The following is a 24,267-nucleotide window of genomic DNA, read 5'->3' on the forward strand; positions in this document are numbered from 1 at the left end:
ATAGATTGAGCGTTTACTTTGTCCTATATCAACAGGGCATTGTTACCATATCCCTTGCATCGGAAACGCGGTCCGAATTTCGGTTCGAATCCGATGCGAACGCAGCTTTAACCTGTAAAGTTCTATTCACCTTATTCTTATTACTGCAATTATTTTCACTAGCGCAAACTAATAATTAATTATTCATCAATTCAAATGGATGGATGAAATAATTAATTGCAGGATGTTTGGATGTGATATTGTTCCTTGTATTATTGGAAACAATCCCCGTAGGACTTCGTGAACTTGGTTAAGAGATCAATGTTAACTACTGGTAACACATTAATTAAGCCTATAGCTAAACGCTGTTGTTTGTATTTGTAAAAGTGGTTTCAATCTTAGTTTAAGTGGATGAGAGTCGATGCTGCCAAATTGAATTTTCCTTTTAATCTTTCAAATGCAGCATCGCTCGTTTGAATTTATATGAACGATACACTAAAACTCCAATGCCGAAAGCAAAACTATTTTCTTCTCTCCGAATTCATATAAAATGTCCAGGAAATTAATTTTAACACTCACACGCGGCAGGTTGTTGATTTTTTTTAATTTCCCTGAAATCTTAAAAAATGTATATTAGATCTTAAGATTAGATTATATTAGGCCTACAATTACATTACTACTTTATTTTTCTATTCAAAATTTTACTCAAAATATTGTACTCTATGGCAGTGTCAGTGTCATCATATTCATATTTCAATGTTTTTAACATCAATTTTTAGACCTATCATTATTATTTTGTATTTTTATAGGTCTTCTATAAAACGCCGGTAATGTAAATTATTTGAAGTTAATCTATACATGTAGACCACGCTCTCGTATTTATTTTTAGACGAATACCGGTACATTTGCATTTTAGAAGAATAATTTAATCAAAGTATGCCTTTCTTATTGTAAAAGTACTTTCAAATACATTATGGTAATGTGGTTTGACTCCGAAGTATTATTTTGTTAAAGCTGTATTTGTGAAAAAAAAATGCAGTTGATGAAATTGCATATCGTATTGTCTATGGTAAATTATGAAAATCATCAAACATTTATTAACATTGAATGACTTATTCCAAAGATTGGATACGATTTCTTACGAAAGTTCGAAGACGTATTCTAAGTGGTATTGTATTGTCTGTGGTAAATTATGGAAATCATCAAACATTTATTAACATCAAATTACTTATTCTAAAGATTGGAGTAGATTTCTCACGAAAGTTAGAAGACGTACCGTATTCTAAGTGGTATCGTATTGTCTGCAATAAATTATGAAAATCGTCAAATTTTAACATCAAATAACTTATTCCAAAGACTGGATTCGATTTCTTACGAAAGTTTTAAGACGTAATAATAATAATAATAATAATAATAATAATAATAATAATAATAATAACAATAATAATAATAATAGTTTTATATAGCGCACATATCCATCTAATGTAAGATGCTCAGGGCACTTGATATGTGGACTAGGAACTCGATCAATGACTTTCTTTGCCCCTAAGGGTCCCTTTCGTGTCTGGGCTACCCGGTAACCCGGTACCAGCAACTCTCGTCGTCCACCGCATACACGTCCACCACATACACGTATTCCAAGTGGTATCGTATTGTCTGTGATAAATTATGGAAATCGTCATTTATTTATTAACATCAAATTACTTATTCCAAAGATTGGAGTAAATTTCTCTCGAAAGTTAGAAGACGTATTTGTGAATTTGTCAGTACACAGCATACAATTCCCTACATTTTTCCGAAGAGTGTACTGCCTTCTTTAAAGTGCATAGGCCTATGGGACCAATGGTAAAGTTAATGACTTGTAGAGCATAATCAATGCCGTAGCCAGGATTTTGAAATAGTGCGGGACAATATCGGAGTGGACCCACTTTACGTGTAAATTCAAATAAGGAGGACCAATTTTCTTAAAAGTTGACCCATTTTACGCAAACAATATGAAAAATATGGACCCATTGTCTTAAATATTTACCGTACTAATTTTATGCAAAATATGAGCAATCTGCCCCCCCCCCACTCTTTTTTTTAAAAGAAAGCGGACTAATTTTTGCATAATAAAACAGCATAATTTGGAACCATTTTTTAAAAATGTGGACCCATTCTTTGTGTACCCAATAGAAAATTGTGTGGGACTGTTCCAACTGTCCCAATAGCTGGCTACGGCATTGAGCATAATATCAGATATCTCTTCGCTGGCCAGGACGGTAAACTTATCTGAAGGACGGTGAGCTATTGAGACTTACATTTTGAAATGCAAAAATCCTCCTGCTGCGGATACAAAGAGCGCAACAAGGAGCGCGCAGCGGAAAGAATCACCTGGTTCAGCGCAAACACGTTTACTTACCTCACTTTCTTTTGTAACGATTTCATGGAAAACAACCAATATTATTTACTAACACACTACCACCAATTTAGCCAAATGACTTAACTGCTTTCTAATGATTAATTGCTTTCAAAAATCCTCAATTCCATTATATGAACTTTCAATAAAACAGACCTCTAAATAATCCATCCAGTTTTTCATAATTAACTACGAATCTTTTAATTGAATTTACCAAACAATAGAACGCCTAGGCTATGTAAATAATGAAGAAAGTGTAAATGGGCTATGAATTTGTTTAATTGGTGAGAACAATATTTTCTTTTTCTAACCTCTGATTAATTTTAATACTCACATAAATATGTTACGTATCGAGACCGGTAGACTGGATTCTAGTCTGTAAATTTAATTCCTAATCAGTGGAAAATATAAAAAATAATTGAATTTGGCACCAATGGCGTTCCATTACTTCTTTGCACCATGGAAGACCGGTCGAACTAATACCTTTCACGATCTAGTTTTTGTCAAAAAATTTGCTATTTCCTATATTCAGAAAAATAAAATATTATGATTCGTTTTGTGCGTTAATCTATTTTTCTATGTTAATATTAGCCTTTTGACACACCTGAACCTGATTGATATGATATATATGCCAAGGAACAGCGCAGAAAAATTGGTCACCGGTTATAGCTAAAGGCTCGCACGTCGAATTTATGGGCTGGCAGATGAAACATTTCACGGTTTCGTCATCGAACCATTGTCAGCACTTCTGGGTTATTGCTAACTGGACACTTTGAGGGAATAAGAAATCAATACATTTTGACAGTCATGTTTTTCTTGCAATTAATGAGGGCCTGGTCGTTTCATTACCACCGTCATATCAGTGGCGACTGATTTAATAGATCAGCTTACTAAGCTACATTTTACTTCTCAAGAAATCATTATCTCAAGTAACATCACACCCTAATCAATAAGTAAAAGGCAATAGATCTGCAAGTGAAGCGGTGATTATGGAACTGCATTTGATGAGACTAAAGGTTGAAAATGTGTAAATTAGGCCTATATAACGAAATACAACAGATAAATGTCCTTGTTTTCTTGCTATTTTCCTGGGTTGATTTCTAATAAATTTGGCAAACAGAATTCACTCTGTAGCCCAAAAAATAATTTTTAATATCAGGGTCGTCATATTCGTCAGGTTTAAGCCGGCATGTCATTTTTTACCTAATTTCATTTTTCTTCTTCTTTTCATTTTTGTATCTAGTCCGATATCTGCTTTAGTGGAATGGTTATTCTACTTTCGGCACTCCAATGGTCTTATTTTTATATAAAGGCGCGACTTGGTTTTTTTTTTTTTTTTTTTTTTTTTTTTTTTTTTTTTTTTTTAAATTTGGGGTTTTATTTTGTTACACGAATATAACACATTTTATTTATTAAAAAAACCCACAAATAATTAAAAGGGAGGTTTTGATATCGACTGAAATAAATTGAATATGACCAATAGAAAATTAAGGGCTTTTTGATAGCATTTTCATGGTGCATTAAAAGTGTATAATAATAGCATATAATTATCATATAATAATCATATAATTGCACAATATTTTCCGTGCCAAAAACACGTCCATTATGGGTAAAGGGAAGCGTTTCAAATCGTACCTGTGTTAGCCATACCATCATACTCAGGTGTTGGTACTTCTCGTTCTGTGAAAAGCAAACATACATTAGTTTCAATAATAAGTATGAATAAGTTTTTCATTACGTGTTATTCATTTTTATAATTGGTGAAGCCAGAAATACATACATGTCACCAACACGCAAGCTTTACGCAAGGTAATGGAAGCAAACTCAAGTCATGTTTCTTGGTTGGTGGCTAGATTTGCTGTCATTTTGTTATGAGACCTTAGCAACAATATCCAAGAGGCGGGTCTTAATGAAACGGTCCATTACACAGGACGACAATATCTAAATCCCTACTCTTTTTCTAACCCAGTTTAACCAAGGAATTTTAACAGCACAGTTAAAAGTCCTTGGTATAACATCCTCATGAACGATATTATAAGAATACGTAGAACCAACGGCTTAAACATTATTCCGTGTTTGATTTAGATGTATTTAATTATCTCAAAGCATGTTAAATACGTTTTATATTTATATTTTACATTAATGTATTAATGTCAATTTCAATGTATTTATAGGCCTTCGTTTAATGTATAAACTTAATTTTGTATTTAATTATCAATGGTTCCAAATAAACAGGTAATAAAATGGGTAGCTTGAATATAGCTTAGTATCAATAATTGTAGAGGCATTTATACACTTTTGATGAAAATGATGACGACAAATCATGATGAAACGACAGTAACGGTGATTATAACGATAATGACATTATCGATGATGATTATGATGATGATGATGATGATAATTACAATTATGATGATAATGATGAAGATGATGAGGATGATATCGATGATGGTGATAATGTTATATGATGCTACTATCTACTACTATTACTATTACTACTACTACTACTGCTACTAATAATAATAATGAAGATGCTATTGTCCTTGATGATGATAATGATGATGATCGTTTTAATGAGGAAGATGATTATGACAATGATGATGATAATTAAATGATGATGAAAGTAATGATGATGATGATGATAAAGACGATGAAGATGATAATGATGTTGATGACAAGGATGACAATGAGTGCCGGGGGTGGCGCCAGGATTTTCCCGACGGGGGTCCGAGGTCCCAAAAGGGGTGGGGAGGCAGGCGATGCTGTCGTGTGCAAAGAGGGCGTGGTCGGTCGTTAGTCAAAATGTTTCGAAAATGATCATCGGGGCGAACCCCAGAAAATTTGACAATTTAGGGGTTCCAAGACTTATTTAATCGATTTTAGAGTCAATATGTAAAGAAAATACAAGTAATAGTTTTCCTCTCCGAAGAATTGTGATATTTCTGCCCGACCGGAAGGGGGGGGGGTGCCTATCCCCAACTGCGGCACTGCTCCAACGGGTGCTACCATTGGATAATGATAACGTTGATCATGCTAAAATAATAATTTTGCTTTGGTTGACGATGGTGAAGATTTAATAGCGCTGCTATTGTTAGGGACGACTATTAATAATTTTAAAATGACGATGTAGAGGAACGGCGTCGACAGTTACGACAGCAACAATGACGATATAATGATAATGAAAGATGATGATGTTGACAGCAATGACGATTAGAATAAATATGATGATTTCAAGTGAATAACTTGCATTTAAGGCTAAAATGTGAAAATGGCTACAGTGCAAGACAGAATGGTATTAAGTAACCTTGAATTACGTAAGACAGAAAAATGAAAATTATAAGTTAGTGTTATGAAGGAATGTTAGCCTAGCTAATCCAAGCAGTACATTTCTCCTCATCTTAAGTTGAGTGTTGAGTCTGCATGCCATTAGCAGTAATTAAGTCTCGAAATACAAATCAATACGCATGAAAATTTCTGATTGCTCGGCTAAGGATTTAATTTTGCTGATGGCATGCCGAGTAAACATTCATGAGAGGCAATCGTTGGGATCATTAAAACTTTTCCGAATCTTGAGCGCTTTTAAAATTGAGCACATTAAAGACGCGTCCTCACAGCATGCAAAATGTGTTAAACGCGCTGGATAGTAGTTTCGTATTATGAGCCGAAAACGAATTGAGAATTACTCCAGCCATGAACATCTCATATTGTCGTTTGTATTTGCTTTTAATATAACGTTCTGTTTCATTTCCTATCAAATTTTCTGCGTGAGCACTTTATGGCGAGAACTAGCTGCAATAGTGTGTATTTGAAGCTGCAATAATTACCGTGTGAAATGTGTCTTGCTTTTGTTAGAATAAAACACACTAAGATTGATCAAATACCGATGGTGTTGTAGCTAATTACATATTAGAATTCTAATAGAAGGGTTCACGACAGGTTAATTTAGTAAGACAGTGTTTCATTATAATTATATAGAACTATAGTACACATGTGTTCACGTATAGAGATAAACTCGAAACCGTCTTGGTACTATATATACATTTTAAAAGTTTGGAGTGGAGTTCAATAGCATGGTGGTTATAATAAGATGTTTGCCTCTGAATCCCAGGGTCCTGGGTTCAATTCCTGTCACGGTAACAGGATTTTTCTTACGACCAAAACAACTCCCCTCCATAAGCGCCTTAATGAGACCTTTCTCTAGAGAATTAATTGTTTTTGGCTTGTGAAGGGATAGGATTAGAAGAGTGATAAGTTCGCTGTTTGGCATCCTTGGCCTGGGGATAAAAGCCATGAAAGAAACCATTAGCCAATTAAAAAATGTACGTGGGATAAAATGTATCAATAAACATTGGATAAATAAAAAATATTGACAAGGCTCTTAGGAACATATGACATGTTACAATCGTCGTTATTTATTTTTTTGATTGTTTATTAATGTAGAGAGGTACGAAGTGTATTTCTAAGATTAGTTCCACATGTATAGTGTGCTATAATCAGCTCAGCGCAACTTGTGCAGGCAGCCACACCATGTACCCATTTATACTCACGGGTGGGAGAGAAGCAACGCAGGGCAAACAAAATGCACAACGAAAAATTGAGCCCCTGGGGCGCGAGGTTGGCAAACCAAACCGCTTAAGATCTGTTTACACTATGACGATAATGATCAACGATAAAAAGCTAAAAAGCAATTGTTCATATAGAAAATAAAAGAAATAAGAGGTGTTTTCACACTAGCACGACTCGATAACGATTTATCGTGTATACGATAAATAAATAATTTCACAAATAAAAAATGACGTCATAACGATAAAATAATTCCAAAGGCCTGTTTACACTATGGCGATAACGATCGACAATAACAGGCTAAAAAGCAATTGCTCATATAGAAAATAGAAATAAGAGAAGTTTTCACTCTAGCACGATTCTATAACAATTTATCGTGCATACGACAAAAACATATTTTCACAAGCGTTGCTCCAAACCACCCCCTCATCATCGTCATTGTCATCATCACCACCACCATTATTATTATTATCATCATTATTATTGCATTTATTAATAATGTCAGTATTATTATTATCATAAAATTCAAACTATCAAATAAGTGAATATGCTTACCACATTATTAATTTGGCTCAAGTACAACTCAACCGATACAGTAATGTTATTATTTTCATCTCTAACTGGTCGCACAAGCTTATTGTAGTCACTTGTCTCAAATAAGTTATCGAAGAGTTTTTTCTGCATATCTGAGCCTTGTGTTCCTACAAAACAAAGAAGTACTGGTGACAATATTGTAATGCTTATTAAGATTAGAGAAAGAAGATGATAATGATAATAAGTATAAAGATGATAACAAATACTGTATATGGATAATAATGTCGGTGATAATACTCTGAAAAATATAGTGATTGCGATAACAATAATGGTGATAAAATGATGACAATAGTGGTAATGATAATAATAACTATAATTATAATAATGATAATAATCCTAATATTAAAATGATAACAACAATGATATTGAAAATGATAATAATGATGACGATGATAAAGATAAAGTTAATGATGATAATAATAATAATAATAATAATAATAATAATGGTGATATGATAATAGTAATAATAATATAAATAATAATAATGTTTATGACGCGTCGATTTTAATGATAATAATAACGATGATGATGAGGATGAAATTTATGATGATTAAGTCGTATGTATCTTTATCTTTGTTTCTGTAGGTAGCTTTGATCAGTAGAGTAAGAATGCTTTGATCTTTTGTTTAAATCACTGCTATGTCACCTACTAGAGGTAATGTTTTGATTGGTTAAACACTTTTGGTACTAGTGCATATGAGCTTGCTAATATGGATAATTTTTTCATTCCTGATGATGACCTAATTAATGTCGAAATATTGAATCCCAACACGATGGCGTGCATTTCAATACTTGGAGTATTATACTTTCTTATCAGTGGACCTTTCGGTTTTTGTCGTATGTGTTGTTTATGATTATGATGATATGAAAATCTGTTTCATATTTTCAAAGTTTCTGTGCTAAGTAAGCATTGAAAAACATAACAAAGTCGCCCAATAAAATTTGGTAAAAATTTGTTTATAATCGATCGTAAAAGTATCACACTTGGTTGGTGTTAGCTGAACCTACTGCTGGTGCTCTAAATAATACAATAACTATGTAAAGTTAGTGTTTACTATTAATTCATGAAGACCATTCACATATGAGCAATAACCTTTAACCTTTCATTGTTTTTCTCTACTCATGGCGCCATGATGAGAGAATTCTGCTTCTAATCATGATTCCAATGATGGTATATTTTTTTCATAATTGTTTTACATTTCTTTCCCATTTTCATTTTTGTATTGTATATCATTATTGTATTGTTTACCATTATTGAATAAACGTCATTTGAATTAAATTGAATTGAATTGAATTGGAAAACATAACAAAATCGCTCTAAGAAATTCGGTAAAATTGTTTGTAAACGATCCTTAGTATTACACTTGATTGGTGTTAATTAAATATTGCTGGTGCTCTATATTATGTATACGATAGCTATGGAAGTATAGTGTTTAAGAATTTATTCATGAAGACCAATCACAGAGCAATAACCTTAGCCTTCAATCAAATAATTCGGTCATCGGAGTGTTCAAACACTTAGGAATTTATAGCATTAATAATAGACCAATAAATATACACATTCACCTCTATATTATACAAAGCAGTTATAAACAGATGCTAGTCTAGATAGAAATTATTTCACAAAAGTTAGATTAATGTATGAAGAGTTTGAAGGAAATTATTTTTTGTGAGTGTATTAATGTAAACCAAAGTGGAGTGGTGCTCATCTTGCGCATGGAATAAACTATAGGCCCTATCAAATGCAGATTAATGATGATCTTTTTCTGCAACCCGAAAACAAAATTGGGGCTGCCAAATTTTGTACATGAACTGTGTTCCTTATTGACTTCACCCTCCTCTTGCATTTGAAAAAATACTTTTTATATTATATTATATTATATTATATTATATTATATTATATTATGTTATTTTATATTATATTATAATTATTATAATTATTATTATTATTATTATTATTATTATTATTATTATTACTATTATTATTATCATTTATTTTTATATTGATTGGATTTTCTAATGAACAAGGGTTAAAGACCACTGCCTGTATTTGAGGAAGTATTTATGCTATATTATTATTATTAATGTTATAATAATTATATTAACATTGGTTTTAAACACTTAATCTGGCCATCTTGTTTAGAAAAATTTTCTCTTCATTGGTAATAATATTTCCTAATACTCATCAGTGCACTATACCGGTACTCAATAAACTTTATTTTCCATGTAAAATATGTACATATACAATGAAATATGCTTTGGTTCTTTAGAATAGACAGAACAAAAACGTTCCTGGGAAATAATCAATATGGACAGTTTGTTCCAGAAAAAAATTATAATCAATAATATTCATTGAATAATGACACCCTGTTGGTATTCACTTAATGAATTGCACTTTTTGACTGCATAATATATCATGTTTGAGGTTTGTAAGACTATTGAACTACGGAAGTTCAAATTAATCACTCCAGAAAAAATATCTAGGCGGATTTTATAGATCAGTGACAATTAGCTTTAAGCCAACTAATTCGATAATTGCAATGTTCAAACAACAATACGTACAATTATTAGTTATCCTGGGCATACTATCACTTACAATTATGGAAAGATGTGTAAATGTTGATCTGGTTTTTGTCTACACAGTGAACATCGTCTGAAGAATTCTACTGTGAGGTCAAAAGCTTGAGCTAAATTAATTTACAGTTTCTGCTGAGTACTGTTTGCATTTCATTGAATTATTAATAAATTCAGGGACATAATTTTTATTTTTGTCTTTATATATATATATATAGAGTTCATAGAGGCCTTGTTGGCATATTGTAGCAATAAAACTCATGGTGAATTAGCATTACAGTACCCGCTGCTACTTGGAGATCGTATTCAACACCTGTGGTGGGTTCAAGGATGGGCCCAGCCGCCCCCTCCCCCTTTTTCAAAAATGAAAAAAAAAAATTCTTCTAAAAATTTTAGTCTAAGAGTGTCATTTCCAGCCATCTAGAGGTGCCATAATCATAAATTTTCTAAACTCAGCTCCAACTATGGTGGGGCTGAGGTATTATTCACAGTCTTTCTCTAAAATTCCCTCTCTGGGTTCCTCTATTGCAAATTCCTGGATCCGCCACTGAACATTAAGCAAGAGATCGGTGATCTAGTGACACAAACACATCGAAATAGGACTCATTTTGTCATTATTTATACTATTATTATTAGGCCTATTCCATGTTTATAAAACATGTTTACATTGCCAAACAAACACTTTTACCTGAAGAAGAAGAGCACTCTGCTAGAGTAATGTCAAATAAAATGAGTCTTCAAAAGGCTATAATTTTACAGTGTTTTATTTACTATAATCAGACTCGTACGACTTTTTTTTATTTTTTTTTTTATAAAACTCAGACTAAAATAAGCGTATTTTTTTTACTATAGCATTGGCGGATCCAGGGGGGGGGGTTCAAGGGGTTCGGACGAATCCCCCCCCCCCACCTCTGTGAAGAAACGTAACAAAATACTACTGAGTCCTGGCTTACAAAATGCATGCTAACCTACCTAGGCATACGGTTTGGTAATAATATATTGACTATAGGCCTATCTTTGATTTATTTTCTATGGTATAGGCCTAAGAATGAGATAAAATCACCTGACCTTTTTTTTCTGAGGGGTACAACCTTGAATTTTGAAGAAATTAAAGGTCATTAAAAGACAACACAGAAGTCGGGAAAGCTCATCCCCCAACAGGATCCCCAACCCCCTTTCATTTTTGGGATTATGGGAAAATGAACCCCCTCTTTCAAATCCTGGATCCGCCCCTGTATAGCATGACTGGGGACATTCTCATTCTCTTTTCTGATAAGGGTTCAGAATGGACATTCGCATGAGCATAGCGTCATACTGGAATAATGTTTCTATAGTGCGATAATATATACAGCTGCTTATAAAAACATCTACTGATTGACTGACTGACTACTGACTGACTACTGACTGACTACTGAATGACTACTGACTGACTAACTGACTGACTGGTTGATTAATTGATTAATTGATTGATTGATTAATTGATTGATTGATTGATTGATTAGTTGGTTGGTTGGTTGGTTGATTGATTGATTGATTGATTGATTGATTGATTGATTGATTGATTGATTGATTGATGGCCCTAGAAGTGGAGCAGTGATGATAATTTCTTTCTGACATCGATAAAAAAAAATTCGTTATGTTTAAATATATGCCATTTGATTTCTTTCAGAGCAACAGTTTAATTATCAAAAAATATGCCAAACTGAATTATCAGTTGAAATTAATAAGCACACTTGAGCAAATACTTGTTAAATTACTCGGATATAATCGACCGGGTGTCCCTCGGCAAATTCTCTCGGGATGTGTTAATTGCCGATATTGTCTGCTTGGCCTAGCGTTTATTCTCCCTTTACGAAACTAACTCGACTAATGAAATCACTGATGACTTAAATGCCACCGGCTGAGTATTGATTTCGTCTCAAATGTGTTTTTCTTTCAGTATTATGCAAACCACTAAGTCAGTTGACTTGAACGTTCATCAATGGGTAAGATTCAAGATTTCTAAGCGAGAGTTACCGTAGAGGTGTAGTTACAACCTGAGTCAGCATTAAAATTGAAAAAAATAAATAAAAATCAAATTGTCGCCTCGCCTGTCTAGCCTGTTCCCGATCCTGTCGATGGTGCATCGTAAAAAAGCCCACGGCAATATTCCACGTTAAACCTGAAGAAAATAACGATTTACTGGAAAAGATGGTGTTTTGACTTTATTTTAATCGCTAAAACATGTTATTGATCTTAAGCGTTGAATCCCGTATTAACTTTAACGATTTTTTTAAATGCCGTGGAGTAGACCTAAGTGCTTGTTATGCTCAGATACCGTACATGCTCAGGTGCTTTTGGGCATAAAAGAATTTAAAAAGATGATCTATCGCTTTATATTGTTCAAATTAGTGTGTTGTAATATAAAATAATAATACACAAAACAGTAATGCAATAATAGACAGTAACTTAAATGCGGTTTATCAAAATAGTTTTATTTCGTCACATAGTCAATCCGTTTGACCCTACAAACCCCATCAATTTTGTTAGTAGTCACAGTCTCGTAGATAACAGTTTGGTATTGGTTAGACCAGTAGTCTTAGTACAATAAGGGAGTTTTTACGGGCATCTGATCGGTTTGGCGCAGTGGAAACGGTTTGCTTTTCGAAACTCGAGGTTGGGGTTTCAATCTTTTGCTGTACGTTGTGCTTGTGTCTTTGAGCAAGGCACTTTATCTACATTGTTTCAGTCTACCAAGCTGTATTAACGGGTACCAGCAAATTGATGGGAGTAACCTGCAGTGGACCAGCGTCCCGCCCAGGGAGAGCACAACAATCTCATCTGCTTTCACGAAACTTGAAACTGGGGGTAATCTATGGCCACATGGGCCATATCGGCTCTGCATGTATAAGAGACAGGCTTTAAGCCAACTAATTCGATAATTGCAATGTTCAAACAACAATACGTACAATTATTAGTTATCCTGGGCATACTATCACTTACAATTATGAAAAGATGTGTAAATGTTGATCCTTACGACACAAATTTATTTAACTATAACAAAATCAAACAGATATTTTGATAGCTCCTGCTATCTATATCTTTATCAACGTTAAAGTGAGGAAACTTTGGAGATCTTACACATACATAAAGAATAATAAATGGTATTAACCAATCGCAATCAAGTTAAAGATACAATTAATGGTATTAACCAATCGCAATCAAGTTAAAGATACAATTAGTTGATTGGACAGAAAACTATAAGTTCAGTGACAAGTTAATGGGCGAATTAAATACAATTAAACCATGATAAGATGTCGGCAAAATGATTATGTAAGCGATAGTTTATTGGCGGTGCCATTGAACCAGCTTAGTGCTAAGACTTTAATTTAGAGTAATTTAACTACAGTAAACAGTAACAGGAAATAAAATCCTGGTTCACGTCGAAGTTAAGCCACTTATCTAAATCTTGAAATATGATACGATTTTCCCTAGTTGTGTTCGATGCCAAGTTAGAGCAAAACAGCCAGCCAGCTTCGAGGCCGTCGACGTCACACGGTGGAAAGGGTTGTTAACGTCTACTGTTTTTACGAACCTCAGTAACAAGGAGTATTCGTAAAAATAATTGACAAATTCGTAAACTACTGTAGATCAGGTGTCAGTTTCCACTACCTAGCCTAGCTATCCTCTGCCATTGATATATAGGCTACCAGATACGAACCAACCGACAGTGCAGAAGCGTGGTCTACCGCATAGTAGTAGACTAAACCCTAGCTAATTTACCTTCGATAAAAAACCAAATTATTTTCGCTAGCATTCTCCCATTTTTTTTAATTTTTTTAAATTTTTTTTGCAGTTTTTTGATTGCTGAATTGTGTTGTTGTTTACATGCACTTCGCAAAAATCTAGCTTCGCAGTGTCAAATAAGTTGCTGACTTCCAACACACTTTTTTTATTTCGTCATCGTAAACATGAGCGCTCATTTTAACGACTGGCGTTGGTGGCAGTTCGTTGAAACTGAATTATTAGCGAATAATAATTATAACAGAAATGGAAAAGATTGAATTGTCAATAAATAAATACAACACATCTGATTTTATTATTAAGAAATATATACATTATCACTTTGAAAAACGTACGCAATCGGACTTTTTACTGTTATTACTTGGTCGATGATGCAAAGGGCAAAGGTCATTGGTAATATCGACTATTCGTAAAACCGACGTTAGCTGGATGGGTTTTTACCCATAATATTACAAATAATTTCTAAAAACCAGAATAATGAGACTACTTTGCTGTTGTTGTTAGCATTGTTGGAGTAGGTTGTTGCCAGCCACGTTACGTAATCGTGTCCTTGTAATCCGAGCCGAATTTACCGTTTAAGCAAGTTAATTTACCGTTATTCTAGTGAAGAGAACGTATGCAAAGAACGTATGACGCCAGGTAGGACGGTCAGGCGTCGTCGCACAAATCGAAAGTTTCCTACTGTCACAGATACCGTGATCATTACAGTCGATGAGGTTTAATCTGTTATTCAGATCTTTGCGATAGTTTTGAGAGTTCATCCACCAACATCACCAAGTAATGCAATTAAAACAGACAGTGAATACAACGAAAACAGACAACCAACAAAAAATGAAGTTAACGATTTCAAATGAAAAAACACCAAACCACTATTTTACACCTTCAATCAAAACAAACAACTCAATGGATCGGTCATTGGCCCTATAATAAAAATACCAAAAAGTTTTTTTCTTACATATTCACATTTTACTACATAATAAGTACGACAAGAGGAATAAAAACCAAACCGGTTATTCAAAGTGTTAAAGAGAAACATTCAGCTCAATTGAAGTCAAATATGTTACAGTAAAGAGAGTTTCATCCAAGATTAAAATGATTCAGTTTTCTCCATAGTCCGGATTTGGTTATTGTTTGTGAACTGCAATATGCAGTCTATGGACCCAAATGGAAATAAGTTTAATTTTCGTTTATAACCTTATTTTGTTATTCACGTTCAGTTAGTTCATTTTTTTAAATGTACTTTATATTTTTATACGTGCTCATTTAATGCAATGATGTTTGTTAAGCCGAATAAATCAAATCAAATCAAATAGGCTACGACAATAAAAGTGTCTGTTAAAATTGCAGAACATAAAACACCACGGATAATTAGCTTATATATTTTACGCTTCAACGCATTTCACTTGTACTATTACGATGGATTCACTGAACGATTATGAGATACACAATTATTGTGCTAATACCACGGATGATATAACATTATATAAAAGCATTAAAAAAATTAATAATTTGGAACATGGTCATGCGAAACTCGCGAGGTAATATCCGTGCGAGCGGTGGGTAGAAATGGACGTTTCAGCTGTATCAATAAAACTTAACTAATTAATCAGAACAGGGCCAGGGATCGGCGCTTGTCCTACAAACACACGATTGCGCTACTTTTTATACGTGACGTTTAAGAGAACAGCTTAGCTCAGTCGGCAAAACTGGTGGTAGCAAAACTGTGTGCGCGCTGAGCCGTAGAAATCTCTTTTGTCCGATCCCCGGTCCAATTCCCATCGCTACTCTCCGTGCATTTTAACATCTTCATGGCTAAAATCAAGATCTTTCGGATAAGACGTTTAAGCCGTTGATCCCGTGTGCATTATGGCCCATGTGCACGTTAAAGAACGCAGTGCACTCTTTGGAAAAGAGTAGGGGATTGTCTCCCGGTGTACTGCTCAATCACAGCCAGAAGGACCCCACTAGAAATGTCTTCTTCTGACTTTCATGGGTTATCCTTGGTGTTTACACCAAAATAAGTTTATCAAAATCCATCTCAAAAATATTTTAGATGGGATTTTTTTGAGGAAATATACCAACAATATTCAAGAGGTGGGTCTTAGCCTAACTTTTCATTTGCATTTGTAAAGCGAACACAACATAAGACTCACTGGAAAATTGGGTGAAACAGAATTCGTAGGCATAGGCCTAGGCCTACACAATTTTTTAAACTTTAGAAATGTCGAAGTGCGAGGCAGGCACTACGACAAACTACGTTTTAGTACGTTTTTACTACGTTTTAGTGGAAAACGGCTTAGGCCGGTTTTCCACTAGGCGAATTTATTCGTGTGAATCAAAGCGCGAATTTAAAATTCTTTTAAAACTTTAGTAATGTCGTAGTGCGAGGTAGGCACTACGACAAACTACGTTTTAGTACATTTTTACTACTTTTTAGTGGAAAGCGGCTTAAGCCGGCCTTTTCCATGAATCAAAGCGTTGGTTCGCTTCCTGAGTTCTGATTGGTTGCGGATTTTCCGATAGAAATGTAAATGCGCATAAACCGACGCTTTCCATTCTCGCAAATAAATTCGTTAAGTGGGAAACAGGAAAGTCTGCTTTAAGCCTGTTTTCCACTTGCGAATTTATTCGCGCGAGTCGAAAGCGTAGGTTTATGCGCAGGCGCATTCACATTTCTATCGGAGTTTTCGCTTCAGCGAAATCGGTAGTTCGAACTGTTTCTACTTTTTGCGAAGCGAAAAAATGCGCAACCAATCAGAGCTCCGGAACCGAACCGACTCCTTCGATTCGCGCTAATAAATTCACCTAGTGGTAAACAGAGAAGCACTCATGCATCTGGACGCTCAGCGAATTTTAGATGACGCAATGGGTTTTAACCCGCACATGACTGCTTCATGACCACACAGTAGCTTTGTAAAAAAAAAAAGTGAGTGGCAAAGACTTTATAAGTTATTGCTTCGTAATACGGTAAAGGGCAGTCGATGCCCTAAAAATTTCGTTGATAGAATTTGCCCAAGGAAATATTAGTAGCATCATAACCCTAGTCAATTTCAGAAACATTCTCTAGAGACAAAGTGTCCAATAAAGTGACTGGAAGGTGCGAAATATTAAGCCTAGACTGTCAGTTACTTAAAACGGTCAATAATTTGGCCTTTTATATTTCATTGCATTGGATTGCTAGTGACATAAGACAGGATTGAATTTTTCGCTTGATTATCGTAGTCACGCCAATGAATACCAAATCGCCAAATCATGCATATGAGCGAGTGGGCCTGACCCAAGTTCACATTCCCTTGGGATAGGTCGCATGGAGGTTTGAATACAAATATGTTCGATTGGTAAATCGTCATGTGTCATTAATTCATTCATTCTTTATTGATCGTTGAGAGTCAAATAAACTAATATCACTCAGAACCTGGAATTATTTAAATTTTGGACATGTTCTTCATTCGCAATTATGTTGTTGTTCCTCGTTCATCCAGCCATTATACTACTGTAATTATAAGATGTCAAGAACTTCTGGCCGTGACTACCTAAAATTTGACAGTACGCGTGATATTCAAGCGAGATAGTAGAGTTATAGTACAGTAGTAGATGGTCAAGTATATATGCCTGTCTCTTATACACATCTAGATGTGTATAAGAGATATGAATTTTTAATTAGATTATATGAGTTAATACTGCAATAATTGTTTTTTTCCAATCCCCCCAATTACATTTATGTTATATTGTTTTATATGTTAAGAGATAAAAACTAAGTGTTGTATTGTCATAACAGGTATGTTAATTGTATTAAGTATTAAATTGCCTAATGTCTGTCTCTTATACACATCTTTGAGAGTCAAATAAACTAATATCACTCAGAACCTGGAATTATTTAAATTTTGGACATGTTCTTCATTCGCAATTATGTTGTTGTTCCTCGTTCATCCAGCCATTATACTACTGTAATTATAAGATGTCAAGAACTTCTGGCCGTGACTACCTAAAATTAGACAGTACGCGTGATATTCAAGCGAGATAGTAGAGTTATAGTACAGTAGTAGATGGTCAAGTATATATGCCTATATTTCGTAAGATGTCGTTGAATAATTTCGGGCTGCTTTCGGCAAAAAAAAATCTTTAACTGTTGCACGTCTAATGAGGTATTACCAATCATATAGATTTAGGCTTTAGCACTAGGTTTAATTACTGTAACGAATTACAACGCCATGTTTGCCTGACACGATATTCATCATTCACACCACCATACGCATCATCAAGCATGCTCATGCAGCAGGGGTGGCGCCAGGATTTTCCCGACAGGTGGGGGGGGGGGAGACCCCCGACGAGGGGGCCGATGCCCGGACGAGGGGTCAGATTTCCCCGACGAAAGCAAAGTGCGCGTGGTCGAGCTTCGATTAAAAGTTTCCGAAAGTGGTCCTGGGGGAAAAGCCCCCGAAATTTTTTACAATTTAGGGGTTTAAAGGCTTATTTAATCGATTTTATAGTCTACTAATATGTAGAAAATACATATATTCTTTTTTTCTCCCCGACGAATTGTGCTTTTTCTCCCCGACAGGGGGGGGGGGAACTCTCCCCGACGGGGGGGGGGGGCAAAACTCTGTAGGCATAGCTGTGCTGTAGATATGCTGTAGTGCAATGTCACTGTCTCTCATAGGTCATGCTTAGAAGCTTATAACTCTACTCTGTCCAGTAGGAATAGTCACCTAACATTTAGTCTCTTCGAATCGGATTCTCCATGACATCTTCTCATGGCACCCATTGGCAGAAAATATATTATGTCTATGTAGATGTTTGTATGATAGGGAAGAAATGCCCACTAGTAGGCCTAGTTATTTCCGAAACGGGCAGTTAATCCGATAAATATTTTCAACTGCAAGGTCACTGTAGATTATACGATGTACCATCAAAATTGCTGAGGTTATCCTGTGATAGACTAGCGTCTTATCCAGGGGAAAACACTCTCATCCGCATTACGCCACAAAAACTGGGGATAAGCTTCAGTCCCTATGAGCCTTAATGGTTCTTGAAATGCTTTTTGTTTATGTGTGACAATTATGGAAAATGGGGACCAGTTATAAATCATCATAATTATTTCAATTCAAATAATGCTTAACAATCTTAAAAAAATTAAAATTTTAAAGATCAAATTTTGAATTTTAAAACTTATTTGAAAGGGTTTTTTTTCTGTATTATGTAATCGTTTTTATATTTGTTTTGGGGTACATTTCAATTTCTAAAGTAGACATCGTTGACAATAAAATCTTTATTCGTTAGTTTAAGAATTTTATATACTTAGGATTTTGTTTGATTGCTGTTATTCTTAAATAATTCAAGAATTGTTTCTGCGATATGTGAAATGCACTGTAGTCTGATCTTCGTTCGCCAAAGATTCACCATGTATTTATCAAATAATTTAGACATGGCTATCAATCATTTATATATCTTCGTACATTTTACACTTTACTACCGTAGCGAACGAAGTGAACAACTTTCTTTACAACACCAGGGGTTACGCCCAATAGTCCAAAGAGTTCAGTACACCTCAGGCCATTCCGGAGCTCCGGGATTTTATAGGCATTAAGAGGTTTGAGCTAACCTATCCTAAATTTTAGACGTATTCAAGTCAACGTGTTTTTTTTTTTCGTATTTTATATTGAAATAATGATTTTTGTTGAAAGTTGGAGAACATTACGCACGCATTGCACCCGTCTTCTATACGGACTTAATTAATAATCCATCATTATAACACCAACTTATCACTTTTAAAAATTCCTACATGTACGTGTTACCGGTGGTATTTTGTATTCCTATATGATTATAGCGAAACATGGTATGCGAGGTGTACAAAGGCACCGTTTTCTATTACCATTACAAATGTTTGCAGGCGAGAACGTTTAAATATTGACAGGCTAGCGTACGTCCATTGCGCTTCTGTATAATTACAATACATCTATCTTAGACGAAGGACTTTAAAATTGTACGCATAAACATACCTAAAAGCAACATTTTCTTTTTACTACTATTTAAACAAGGGAAATGTTAGTCATGATAAACTACTGTTCTCATTCATTATGCGATGTGTATGTCATGAGGATTAAGTATATAATTCTTCTCCTCCTGACTTTAAAAGCTCTCAACTTTGCAGAATTATCCTATCTCCTTCCCAAAATACCCCTTCTCGTTCCCTTCATCTTCTCACCAACACCTATTTTCTATTCCCCAAAACAACATCAAAACTATCGGCAACAGATCTTTCACTTTTGCAGCGCTACTACCCTCTGGAACTCTCTAGCATTACATCTTAAGCAATCTTCGACAATACCCACTTTCAAAGCTGACTTCAAAACATTACTTTTTAAGGAAACTTTTCTGTCAAAAGCGCATTTGATTTTAACATTGTTTTATAATTTGCGCTATAAAAAATGTCAATTATTATTTTACTGTTATTATTCCATTTACAAAATTATTTTTATTTTAATCATTTCTCATTTACTTATTTGTGGTTCAGGCTAAAATTGTGAAGATAGTCAATCAATCAATCAATCAATCAATCAATCAATCAATCAATCAATCAATCAATCAATCTAAACGCTTAATAACTTCAGCTCATACCTATTGGTGTTTTATTTATGCTCGGTGGCGCCTCTAGGGTTGCGGAGGACGTAACCCCCTTCTTCCCCCCAAAAAGCTTGCGTTTCCCAAGTCTCCCCACTTATCAAGTAATAAAAATTACTGCATATCCACCTTATTTTGCCAGATAGCGTCCCTCACATAGGCTAATCATAAGCCCTCCCACTTCACATTCGCCACCCCTATTTCAATACTCCAGACTAGCCACTGCTTATGCTTCTAACTGTGATTACATTGAATCGGCTTCAAAGACTCAAGCTAACCTATTATAACCTATAACCTACAACCAATTATTATATGTGTATATGCATTGAATAGTAGGGCTCCTGAAATCCTAACAAAAAACCTTTCTTTTAAGCAAGTGCAGTAAATAGAGTTAAGGACACGAGTTGAAACTCTTAAAAGTCAGAGGGCTCCTGCCAGAAATTATAATTTTTTTTATATAGTTGTTCCTAATTGTATTTTGAAATGAATTGAAATCAAAATCGAAAAATTAAAAAGATTAAATTTATATTTTGCTTTTTGTTTGTATTTTTCATCTGTTATTTTAAAATAGATCTAAGAAATCAATTCAATCATAATTCCCAAAAGCATAATCTGGTCGTTACACGTCGTTAATCACGCGTGTAATATTAGGGGACGATATAATACGTCCAATATTTGATTTCTTTCTTTAAACATCGCCCAGAGCTACCAGAATAAAATTGTCATTATTTCCGTCCTTAATACTATTATAACCAGCATAAACATCACTGCCAAATGACGGAACTAATAAGACTTCTATAATTACGTTCAATAAGATTTATTATATCATCCACACCGTATAATTACGTATATATGATCAATCAATTGAATATTACATCTGATCTCATAGGATATTATCATCGGATCATAACGTCGTAAATTAAGCATGTAATTTTTAAATTATTCGTATTATATTAATTGTCATATATTAACATATATACATATTATAACAACTTTTTTTTTCAAAAACTATAGTTCAACAGAATTCAATATACTGTAAGTTTCTGTTTAAGTCCTGGGCATATACAGTTAACAAATCAAAGCTAAAAAAGATAATTTATTTCTATCTTAAAACATTTAAATCTTCGGAATCAGTTAACTTAAATTTTCTAGAACATAAATCATTTCTAATTGAAGACAATAGATTGATTTGGTGTCTTCCAACACGCTCTTTAATACTATTATTAAAAACAACCGCATAAATGAATGATGAAAAAGCTGGTGTATTTTCATCCTCAAAACATGCCCAAGCATTAACTAGGCCTATCTATAACCAAATACCCTTTCTGAGAGTGCATTAGTTTTACAGACTGCATACAGACTTTCATTCTTAAAAATTTTCGGTCACTAAATATTCAATATACTCCTCCTTAGGTTTCTTCTATGACAAGCATTTAGTTCATCCGACACATGTTTTGGTGCTACATAACTATATGTACATTTACTTTAGAGTTGGAAATTTAAAAAAATTCCCACTAAAAAAACCTTTTTTTTTTTTGGTGTTAGCCTTTAATCCTAAAATCTAATTTTCTATTTTTTTTTAGATTCACCATTGACTGGTTCATTATCCTCAAACGTAGTCTTTGCATTGAAATGATGTCATTTAATCATTCAATTTCATAAAGGAATAGCTCACCAAATTACAGGCGAGAAGTGTAATACTGTGGATAAGCAAATTTCACTCAATATACTGGAGTTCATTTGTGTATACATTTCCAATTTCCCTTGCGTTCTCATCTAACTTACGGTACATAATTTGAAGAAAAAAGCGCAGAGGCGCTGCGTAATACGCGTTATATAAATGCAAATTATTATTATTATTATTATTATTATTATTATTATTACTATTATTAACTTAGTGTAATTTTTAATGATAAAAATCATAGGGCCGATGATATCAAACTTGATTTTTTTTAAACAAATATTATGTAGTATTATTAAACAAATAAAACAGTATAATAACGAAAATTAAACATTTGGGAACCTAAAATTGAAAGGTAAAACCTCACTTCTAAACGTTCTACAAATCTGCCTTGTTTTATATGGAAAGGATTAAGAAAAGTACTGGTAATAATTTAAAAAAAAACTGTATACATGTATATATACAAATACGTATATCCAAGATGGGGAGAGAAGCTATATCTAAAACCATTTTATTATCATGATTGTATGCTACCTTAAATTTATTATTTATACGACACAGTGACGTTTATAACAATTTGTTCTTTGAGGGTGCTGTAGCTTAATGGTTAAGATGCTTGTCTTCCAATCTAGAATCATTGGTTTAAATCCTGTATCACCAAGCAATTCGTTTCACTTTTTTTAGTTTTTAGTTGATCTATGTATTTGAAAATTCCGAAATAAAAGTTGAATTGAATTGGAAATAGACTTATCGAAATTCGAAAACCATAATATCGCATTGACAAGAAATAGAATAAAATATATCATGAAAATGATAAAAAAAAAAAAAAGAACTTCGCTCAGAGCGCATGTCTGTTTTAAAGTCTTAACCTATTAAAATAATATGCACCCGTTCAGAAAACACGCAAAAAAGTTTACTACGCCAATGCACTGTTGAATTGAACATGGTACTTACCTTGAATATTCAAAAGCATGAAGAACCAGAAATAAATAAGATAGCGCGCTGTGTAACACAGAAGCGCCATGCTGATATCGTACAATGTATTCCTTTGCTGCGACCGAGATGCTCAGAAATATTGCGTTTGGTGATTACTGGAATTCAGTAACTGCGGGTTCTCTTACATGTCCAGCTACTCTTTGACTGACAAATTGTTTCACTCGGTGGCAGGATTTGACGAAATCGGATGTAGATCAATTCAGTTAAATATTAACTGTGGGCTCAACTTGAATATTCGCTCCATGCCATTCACTCTGACACCTGATTTTCGCACACCCCGCTTCATTAAGTGCGCAGATGCGTGCATGATACACGCCACAGACGACCAGAGAATTCAGTGACACCAACTTTAACACTATTCTCTGTCTATCATGTTATTCTGGGATGGAGTGAGAACAATGATGACGTGTCGGTTATGTTAATTACAGTTGCTGGCTCGGGAAAATTGATATAAAGTATATAGAATTCATGATTATAAACAATGACAGAGATGGCGATACTAGAGGATATTAATGCACTAGTATTGTAATGAGAATCTTTTCTATCACCACTGTCAGTAAATTTGCAATGTTCATTACAATAAGTACTGTCTGTTTTTATAAATACGTATACTTATCTTTTGGGAGTGTTTATACTGTGAGATTTAGCCGTGCTTTATTTTTCTCTTCGCATGGCATGCAGCAGAGATGGTGACCCTAAAATCACGGTTAAAAATAAGCGGTTGGCGTGTTGTCTTTTGACTGTTATTTGGGCACAATTTTCAGCTGCAATTCAAATACAATAATATAGTGTTGTAAATAACCTATCGGTGACCCAGGTTCAGTTGCTAATGTACCGTGTATAGAAGACTACAAACTGGGCCGATGGAATAACTGTTTTCTTTTTTATTTTTTTATTTATTTAACTGGAGAGACAATGGGATACAGAAGGGTACATTCAATTTTTGATGGCCGCGTCTTATACCGTTTACAGTGTTAATGTTTGTTGAAATTTATAGCAGAAATGAAAACAAAAATGTAAACTATTGGTCTATAATATATATATATATATACTGTATATATAAAACAATATATAGACC

General features: G+C 34.1%; 1 protein-coding gene across 1 annotated transcript in view; it reads right to left on the reverse strand.

The window, feature by feature from the left end:
* Positions 1 to 23,517, reverse strand: part of LOC117121572 (acetylcholine receptor subunit alpha-like 1) — a 32,264-nt gene extending 8,747 nt beyond the window's left edge. Inside the window, exons 1-3 of the mRNA XM_033266815.1 lie at positions 23,148 to 23,517; positions 7,496 to 7,641; positions 4,013 to 4,057 (exon numbers count right to left, since the gene is read on the reverse strand). Of these exons, the coding sequence (XP_033122706.1) occupies positions 4,013 to 4,057; positions 7,496 to 7,641; positions 23,148 to 23,217 (261 nt within the window). The 5' untranslated portion in view covers positions 23,218 to 23,517. The remainder of the gene's footprint in view (positions 1 to 4,012; positions 4,058 to 7,495; positions 7,642 to 23,147) is intronic.
* Positions 23,518 to 24,267: the final 750 nt, after the last annotated feature.

Source organism: Anneissia japonica, unplaced genomic scaffold, assembly GCF_011630105.1.
Source record: "Anneissia japonica isolate Jap-2015-1 unplaced genomic scaffold, ASM1163010v1 scaffold3217_len398964_cov164, whole genome shotgun sequence".
Lineage (NCBI taxonomy): Eukaryota > Metazoa > Echinodermata > Crinoidea > Comatulida > Comatulidae > Anneissia > Anneissia japonica.